This window comes from Glandiceps talaboti, chromosome 18 (genome assembly GCF_964340395.1).
Source record: "Glandiceps talaboti chromosome 18, keGlaTala1.1, whole genome shotgun sequence".
Lineage (NCBI taxonomy): Eukaryota > Metazoa > Hemichordata > Enteropneusta > Spengelidae > Glandiceps > Glandiceps talaboti.
The window spans coordinates 13,809,904-13,820,625 of NC_135566.1; the positions used below are offsets into that span (position 1 = coordinate 13,809,904).

At 36.9% G+C, this 10,722-nt stretch overlaps 1 protein-coding gene across 1 annotated transcript; it reads right to left on the minus strand.

The window, feature by feature from the left end:
- Nucleotides 1-6,546: 6,546 nt before the first annotated feature.
- LOC144449045 (protein ABHD15-like) lies at nt 6,547-10,433 on the minus strand. The gene has a single exon (XM_078139451.1). The coding sequence runs from the start codon at nt 9,234-9,236 to the stop codon at nt 7,962-7,964; it is 1,275 nt and encodes a 424-aa protein (XP_077995577.1). The 5' UTR covers nt 9,237-10,433; the 3' UTR covers nt 6,547-7,961.
- Between the last annotated feature and the right edge of the window lie 289 nt (nt 10,434-10,722).

The following is a 10,722-nucleotide window of genomic DNA, read 5'->3' on the forward strand; positions in this document are numbered from 1 at the left end:
AACCATCACTTGCATTTGACTGAACACAAACCTGATATCAAGATATAACCCAGAAATTGTCCAATGACGTAATTTATCATACGTATCAAAAGTGTTCATGAAATCCCTACTATGCAATAAACTGTTCTGGCCATGCCAGAAAACAATTGTCATGTCATAGAAAACACGCATCGACATTAACATTATGGCATGTGGTTTTATTTAAGTATATGTTAAAAAGCTGATAAGCTCAGCCTGTGCCAATTAATGATAGCTACCTACTTCCAGTCTATAGGGCAATATGGTCAAAGTACACCCAGGGTTACTGAACGACCGTAGTTTGTGCGCTCGTGGATTGTTTGTCTTTCAGAGTTCAACCTGATTTTTATGGACTTTTGTATGCATAATTAATGCTAACGTCACTATATATATGTTGAATATATATGTTGCCATGTCACCTAGATTGTAAACTGTGCCTTTTAAAATTGTAATGTAAGACTTCAGTCTCCAAAAAACCACGAAATTTAGACATATGTAATTGTTTTTTCCTTTCTTTTCTTTTCTTTTTTGGACCGATGCGGCGAACTGAATAATCTTGCATTGTTCATTTTATTGTAACAATTTTCATGAGTGGTGAGAACGATTTGTTTCGCCTGGGGTTTTTAAATTAAAAGTTAAAGTAATCTATCACTCACTGGTACGGCCGCTTTGTGATTCATGTGGAAAAATCTATTGTGGCACCAAGGCGGTCAGTTGTTCTTTTGTCTTCTATACACTCTGCTGTGGTGCTAGGCCTTCGGGTGATATGCAATACTGCATCCGTTGTGACTTGGATTATTCCACGGTTCCATTATTTTCATTATCGGATCAGAGTAGTAAGTCGGCTAAGTCGTACCACGATGTTTGAACACGATCAAACATCTACCCTTTCTCTACTAAGTTTCGAATGTAATTTGAATCAAGGATTATAACTTTGTATAATGAGCCCAGTTATGATGTAAGATACAGGAATATGAGTTTGTTATATACTGTATATGAACTACAACCAGTCTAATTACTAAAAAAACGCACCCAATAGGTGATGAAACCAGGTGTGAAAGGAAAGAGTTGAGTTTTACGATTTAAAAAACGATTGACTATATAGATTCAGACAACTCAGAGAGAGAAAGAGAGAGAGAGAGAGAGAGAGAGAGAGAGAGAGAGAGAGAGAGAGAGAGAGGGGGGGAGAGAGAGAGGGGAGGGAGACGGACATACATACATACATACATACATACATACATACATACATACATACATACATACATACATACATACATACATACATACATACATACATACATACATACATACAGACAAACAGACAGACAGACACAGACAGACAAAGAGACAGAGAGAGATAGAGACACACAGACAGACAGAGGGACATACATACAGACAGACAGACAGACAGACAGACAGACAGACAGACAGACAGACAGACAGACAGACAGACAGACAGACAGACAGACAGACAGACAGACAGACAGACAGTATGAAGCAACATATGCAACAAATTAATCCAAGCTGGTACACACAACATCGTGAGGAAGCATAAACATAATGATTATGACTCCACTATTCTATGTAAACCCATTGACCTATTTACACAGTGTATGCAATATGACGTCATCGGCAGATAATTATCTGAATCCCATGTGTGAACTAATGGGAAATATACAATTATTTCAAATTCTGTTCTCGAACTTTTTTGGTATGATAGATAGATCGCCGATTCAATCATACGACATGTGACGTGTCCTGCATAATGTCGAGAGCGGTAGTCAGTTACATTGTGCACACCGTGATAGACATTACATTACATTATCTTAACAGTACTGCATGCAGTGTAATATCCGACATTCGAATCTTCGCGAAACTTAGGCCCATAAATCAATCCCAATTCATTCATTTATTCCGTCATTTAACAATGAATGGTAAAGAACTGCTGTCACACCTAGACTACGGTGTAGGAAATACTTGTCTGACAATGTGATTATCAGTATCAACAGCCCCCCCCCCCCCCACACACACACACACACACAAAGGCAACCGGGTATATTGTTCCCTTGTTCAAGAACACCGCCCTAACAGCAAGTTGAAAACATCATGAAGTTGTTTCGATAAGCAAATGTGTTAGCCTTTGTCTTGCAGCGACAAAGCTTCCAGTTTTAATATGAACAGTATTGGCTGGAATGGCATATGCAGGCCTGTGGGGGTATACTGCTTTGTGTGGAAAGATTGTCTCTTGATTGCATCCCATTCTATTTGACTGGAATAAATAAATACCATTAGGCGTGTAGAGGCAAGTGAATCAATTACGAGTTTGTGTCTTTCTATTCAGGCACACAAACATACCATTCCTTTATCGACCATTCTACTCGTCAGCAGTCGTCATTCACTCTAATCCGTCTTTCACCAATTATCTATTGTCACACCACCACCAGAAAAGTTGGTTGAAAATGGCAGCCTTTATAACTTGGCAAGGAATGACAACACGTGATGAACACACTAATATCCCTTTCAATTATCACAACCACAAGACAGCTAACTTGATAATCTATTGTGTGAAGTCATTTATCAGCAACCACGATCAAACAACCGTGAGTCTGTTCGTACGTCTGTCTGTCTGTCTGTCTGTCTGTCTGCCTGTCTGCCTGTCTAAATGTCCATTAGTCTGTCTATATATGGAAGTAATACCCATGTAATACTTCCATGGTCTGTCTACCCATACATCTATCTCTCCCTATCTATTTGCACACAAGACTCTGAAATCAATCCACAAAAAAATGCAATATATATATATATATATATATATATATATATATATATATATATATATATATATATATATATATATATATATATATATATATATATATATATATATATATATATATATATAACTCGGTGAGTATCAATCTGCTATAAGACAGTACCGCAGTGGCAGAGCGTAATAGTTTTGGTAGTACTGGAACTCTTTCTTGGGTGTAACTCGGAGTTTCACGCATATTGCGATCATCAGACACTCTGATGTCTGATGATAGCAATATGCGTGAAACTCCGAGTTACACCCAAGAAAGAGTTCCAGTACTACCAAAACTATATATATATATATATATATATATATATATATATATATATATATATATATATATATATATATATATATATATATATATATGATTTACAAATATACATACATACATACATGCATGCATGCATGCATGCATGCATGCATGCATACATACATACATACATACATACATACATACATACATACATACATACATACATACATATATATATATATATATATATATATATATATATATATATATATATAGTGTGTGTGTGTGTGTGTGTGTGTGTGTGTGTGTGTGTGCGTGTCTGCATATAAATGCTAATACGGTGATGTTAGAATACTATGATTTCTAACATATGTTCAAATGTAGCTCACTGTATCTTTACATCATACAAAGCCTTAAAACTTAATATCTACCAGCTGCTATAAAGATCAGTCAATGCATGAATTGACAACCTGTATGATGTTTTATATATACCGTCTTTTATCGTCCTCATTTCACGATGGAATATTATTTGAAGATAATTATTACTAAACGAGTTTACTAATCACTGCATTATGCTTATTGCTAACAAATATGAAATATTAGCATAGAGTCAGTATGGCAGATACATAGTTCGTTTTCCAATCTCGTGTCATTCTGTCCAGTGCACGTGTATGTGTATCAGTTTCAACTTGCCGTGTGAAAGAAGTGTCAAAGGTGTTTAATCAACTGGAATGTATATGCGGTATGGTGACAGTTGTCGTCAACTACCTCATTCAATCTTGAATTTTAACCTATACGGCCTATAGTTCCGTCTGCCTTACCCTCCAAGGAACCATTATAACATTTTGAAAGGATAAAATAATTCTATCTATCAAACTAAATTCAAACCAATGCGAGCAGTTGACCTCCACCACAGTATCGGCATGTAAATTCCCGCCAAATATTTAGATTGAAAATTATTGTCTGTTTTGTGACTTTGTAAATTGTAGGGCATATCAACTGCTTATACTCTGGTTACACCAATGACCATTAAATCAGGTGGCTGTCAAAATTTTAGTCTATAAATATCCAATTAAGAACAATTTTCATTAAAATTGAGACTCATCGTTGTTTTTTTCTGATGACATACTTCTTGTACTCACACTGATCAAGGGTTAAAGGTCATATATCCATTCAAAATAGAACAGTTAGAGAGAGGTCAATACTGATATTATACTGTACACTGTACATAAAAATAATGCAAATTATTGAGTTTTATATTTGGATACATATGTTTTCTGAACTGATGTATCACCAAATATAGATGAAGTTATTCTTTTTTTTTTTTAAAAAGAATTAACTACAAATTTACACTCATGGCAAGGATAGTGACGTTACCCGCCAGTTTGGAACTTTGCGTCACAAATCATTGTAGTTGAAATCACCGACATTGCGTATACCGCAGAATAAGCATAAGGGTGGCGGGAAATTGGACATATCCTGATAATTATAAAATTGTCCAAAAAAACACACAATTGAACTGTCAACACGTAAGACATGACAATTTTATCGATATTGTCTGCAACGACAGTTGACGTCGTGGTCTGCGTTTTGATTAAATTTGGATTACAGATGAATCTTCTTTCCTAAATTTTATTTCATACATACATACATACATACATATATTTATACATACATACATACACACACATTTATATATATATATATATATATATATATATATATATATATATATATATATATATATATATATATATATATATATATATATATATATATATAGGTATCCCTCGAATCAAAAGACATATATAGTTAAAAAGACATGGTCAATAACCATCACCTGACCTAGATATGATCGAGTGTAACTATTGTATTATTTCCATTTCAGATAATTAGTATAGTTACTACGGTATAAGGTGACACGTTTAATTGCCATTCAATTTAACTCATTAGTTATTTGTTGGTAATTCAAACATTTTAAATGTCATGTAAGTAATATCCAAACGAAAGCACAGCTATAACAACTGAATATCATGGTCTATAAATATTCAAAACTAGTTAAAAATAATGTAAGTATGATATATATTCAGGACAGTTGCACACATATGTACAACTGTTCAAAATGAACACAAGTCTCGTAGTTGATAGAACTACCCTTTGTAAACAAAACAAACAAACAAACAAACAAAAACAAACAAACAAACAAACAAACACATAAATAAATAAATAAATAAATAAATAAACTAACAAACAAACAAACAAACAAACACAAATGAATAAATAAATAATTAATTAATTAATCTCTATATGAAAACTATTTTTTAGCGTTTGATATTTTACCATAATTACAGGTTCTTAAATATCCAAAATAATTAAACACTTTAAACAAGAGAGATTGACTCATGGTATAATTGTAACACGGAACCAATATTTATTCAAAAGCAAGGTATTGAAAAAGGTCAAAGGTCATCTATGATGTCACCAGTTATGACTGCATCATACATCCCAAGTTTAAAATTACAAAACATATTTTAATTTGTATAACAGTAACAGTCAGATAGTTGGTCCTTAATGATCACACTCCTGTATTAAAGATGAACACTTTTTTTTATTACGTAGGCAAGCTACACGTCTGATAATACTGTAAAAATTCAAGAGCAACAAAAGAATGTGATACTGCTTTAGTAAATTGTGTGTGTTTAAATTATTGTATTGTCTAACATCCATGGCTTTTGCTGACCCAATTATTGTGGTATGTAACATTCATGTAAATGACACCTATCCTGAGCTTGGATATAAAATGGTACAGAGGAATTTCCAGGTAACGTCAGACACTCTGAATAATGAGTGGATCTTGTAATATCTCTACATGTAATTTGTTTGTTTAAAAAGTATATAATATTTATGCACCTTTTACGTGAGAAGGTCAGTTTGTCCCAAGAGGCATAATAAGCGCTTAAATTTTACACTTTCTGAGTAAGAAAATGGTCAAAATCATCTTTAAAAAAACATGATGGGTCAAACCATCGTGGTCCTTGCTAGACTTTGAATTTCTCTACATTAGTTCACCGCCTACACATGTGACGATATCGATATCACTGTAGCAGAAATGCTGATGACATTAACTATTCTGTCCCTTGGTTTATTCATAGACCCTCCGTTGGTGGAGGGTCTATGGTTTATTCCAATGCGATCAGTGTTCTGGCCTACGGGGAGAGTGGCATCGTGAAACCTTACTGGAGGTCAGAGGTCACCATCAGCATCGCAGTGTCATCCACTTGTGTTTTTACACTGTGACCTACTTTTTAGAAATTCAAATTTAGTTACAATTTAACTTAAAGTCCATTTTATCATTATATATATATATATATATATATATATATATATATATATATATATATATATATATATATATATATATATATATATATATATATATATATATATATATATATATATATATATATAGATTAGCACATCGCTGTAAGTTCCATCTCGTGTCATAAAGTTTCTTGTTAACTAATGTTTAACTCCCCATTACGTGTTTTGGGGGAAAATGAATTTATAGTTTACGTAGAAAACGAGACAATTTCTCAATGGCGATAATTATCAAGTTCCAGTTAACCGATGAAATAATTCAGGCATGTCAAATTGTCAAGATGTCGTGAGCAGACGATGAATCATTTTCTCCAGTACTTCAATACGATTTAAAGTAATTGGGAGATTGTTGTAGCAAAGTGGGCATGCAACCCGCGGCTTCCCACTACACTGAAAGACTAGACAATGGTACAGAAACTAGGGCATGCGCATTTCATACATGCTTGCGTTTCTTTTTTCATCTATCGATTTGCACTCACAACTATGCATACCTTCATTACTTAGAAACACATCCATTTTCGGGTCAAAGTTCTGATATGGAGAACTATAATTTGTGTTTTCGTCTTAACAAACTCTCAACTATGTTGATCTTGAAAATTCAATTTACTTACTTTTTGAAGAGGTTCTAGGAATGTCTGAACTTTGAAACATTGTCGAGTGCGTTGGAGTAATAGGGGTGTGTTTTGAAAAAAATGAGTCAAAAAGATATCTTTCAGCTTGAGGTGACATGGTCGATCGACTAATAAGGGACTTCCATTAATCGTAGACAATGGAGGTAGCCCCGACCCCTTCGGCTATCAGCGACACCGTGGGTCACCGGGGTTTGAGTGGTATATTTTAGACTGGTCAATTAAAGCATTATTCATAATCTTGGTCTCGGTAGGGTCGCAATAACAAGCGTAAATTTTGTTCTGCTTGAAAGTGTCTGCCACAAATGACTAGATATACGTCGTTTTAATGCATGAGGTGAGTTCCTGTGAAGAAGGAACACTTTAAAACACTGGAGAATCATCGAGCCAGATGTGAAGAGCAACTGGCAGTGACGAGAAAGGCAGACCGGGCGATTTATCAATCATTCATCGTCGAACGCCCACTTGTGCTGATTCGTTCTACTCCAGGAGAAATCTGAACTAAGTCCTACTCAGTATGTATGGGACGTTTATTCAATGTTTACAATGACTTGGTTGCGTCAAATCCATCGCCATTCTTTGTCAGGGCGACAGGATCGATAACGTGTCCTTGAAATGAACTCAATATCAGTGACGTCATTGGACTTTGTATATTGTTAGCTGGTACAATCTGGCTGTCATTCAATAAATCCTGAACGAAAACGATAGACCGGAACACAAAGTTTACGTTTTAAGACCCCTTCACTTTAAACATTTCTGAAGCTAAAAGTTACGGCCCGTCAGAAACGGAAGTCGTCATTTAAATATTTACAAGAATTTGAAATTACTGCTGATGGCCCGGATTTCATACGAACTGGTACGTGAACTGTCATACAGACCTACTTCTGTATGTGTGATCCGGTGATCCCTGTGCTGATGACGACGCTGACGGTGTGAAATCCATAACAGCTTCGATGTAATCCAAAGAAAGTCTGTTCGACCACGACTCCGGCTGCCAACCTTCGAAAAATCCACAGTGGCCGCCAGATTCGGTCGTGACAAGTAAAAAGTTAGGTAAAACTGTAAACAGATCAAATGGAATGATCCCTGATGGACAGACTGGGTCATCTAGACTATTTATACACAGAACAGGAATTGCTATTTCGTCTACCTCTCTCATGGGGTCGTTTTTCTCCCAATAATCATCGAGGTCTTTGAATCCGTAGAGTTTACTGTAAACTGTTTCCTCAAACTCGGGAATACTTCGACTTTGAAGTGCTTTATCCACGTCGATAACACTTGACAATGCTCCAGAATGTTTGGCAAGTAAGAGTTTTAGTCCCTGTAGCAAAAACCATGTGTATGGCTTTCTAATACCAGTGTCAAAGAGCTCTTTAGCTGAGTAACCTGGTGATATGCATACTGCAGTTGATAGGTACGTGGAGGACCCGTATTCTCCCAGATACGAAACCAGTAGTCCCGAACCTGCACTCACACCTATTGCTGTTATTTTGGCATGTTTATACAAGTCTCGAACATACTTCACAACTTGTCTCAAATCTGATGTGTCTCCAAAACTTTGCAGTTTAGGTGTTGTAAGGGGTGAATTGCCGTGTCCTCTTTTATTATACACAACGGCACGTAGTCCTCGCCGAGATACTTCTTTACAAATGTCGGCCACGCTTTCAGGTCCACCTGTTAGGCCAGGCAATACAATGACGATCGTAGTTCTGTCGTGTATTCTCCGGGCTGAGTTTGCTATGACCCAATCCAAAGCAATAACGCCATCATCTTTTAGTTGGAAATATTTCCTCCTGAACAATACTTCGGGTTGAGGCAGCAAAAATCCTAGTAACGTTTGTAGGTGCCCATTTCTGGCCCAAATCGTTGGTACGTACGGACACGTGAGACGGGAACAACTTTTCAACAAGTACGCGGCAAGAGTTGATTGTTTGTAATAAAGTCTTGGAAGTATCGGCATCTTCTGTTTCCAAGCTGTCTGCAGTAACATATATAACGATATAATCAATGTAGTCAAAACCGCGTACAGGTAAAAAACAAACGACGGGAGGGAGAAAGACGCTCGGCGTTCACAAACCGTCATGTTGAAATTATCGTCACGTACTCGAACGTTCCCACTGTACTTACTTCCCCTCGTGGGCATTTGTGAGTGACAGCGTTGAACGATGACACGTCCTCGGCAGACAGTGCGACTTTGACGGTAGCCTTTCTACCTAGGCAGAACACATACAATGCATCGGTAACATCATTGGTGTTCTGATATTCCACTGGAGTGTAACAGCAGATGGCACGATAGACCCCTCTATCAACTCTGAAACACCGGTCAGTTACCTTTTGTAAACTGTACACACACAGAGCGAGCTTCGGCTGACAGTTCAATGTGCTGCAAACTGAACTGGAGAATTAACATCCACATTCACGATAGCCTTTGCCAGCAAGTTCGAATAACAAAATACGCACTGTTTATACTACTCCTTCCAATGGCCTATCTAATGAACCAGTTCAAAAGCAAAGAGCGGTGTAGTTCTGGTATTTTAACCTATGTTCCAGATTCACAATCAGTAGATATATTTTCGGAAATTTCACACAAGTATTGAAAGAACGCGTTACTTTTGAACAAAGTCCGCTAACCTAAACGTCAGGTGTGCATTGACGATCAAAAAGTTTCCTGGGTATCTGTGTTTAGAACGTATGAATCGAATTCCGTGCAAACACAATCCACCCATCTGAGTGACTAAGTAGTAGTGTAATCCACTCTCGACAAAAACAGTGGTTGATGTTACAGTCAATTTATGTATACAAACTAACCAAGTTGTTTATCCGTCTGCCGTATACCGTGGCCGATTAGATTCTCCAATTTCAACCAAGTTGAGTATCCCGTGGCAGTTTGGTCAGTCGAAATTTTGGCCTCGTAGTCTATAGCACCTGATGCGCTTGGTGTATTTACCCGACGTGAACTGGTGAACCGATAAGACAAGGTTTCAATATAGTGTGCATATGTACCATCCACTAGTAGTTAGTCTGTAACGTCATCACCGCGTTACGTTGACACACATGTGTGGCGCTATACAACAACATTTGGTTATAACTCCTCGCACCACAAACACAACACTGGCGGCTACACTTCAACTGTGGTGTTATACGATACGACAAGTATGTAATATTCTGCGATACTGCACGTCGGTGCGAGCTCAGCTTTTCCCAGTGTTTAAAGTATTTGAGGTCCCGTTGGTCTTAATAATGAAAACGTCGAAAGAATGAGGACGATTTGAATTGCGACGTTTGACATACCACTGACTTCATTTGCTTGTGTTGGCAGGCCGGCCTCTTTCACTGAGGAGACTTCGCATTTGTACTGAATTCACCGAGCAGCGTAAGTAAGCTTATACATATGCAATTTCATCCGGCAAGCATTGATTGGTCCGGAAGATGTTCACGTGATCGTTTCATACTGACGTGGGCGCGAAAGTGGGGCGCTGTTTGAATCACAATTCAACAAAATGTATTCATTAGAAGAAATGAAGCATAAACGGATTACTGACATACCTGTCGGCCCGCCCATGCAATGACTACACATAATAGGGTGCTCTCCAGCATTGCCAATAATTCACGAAGTCAATTGTCTGAAT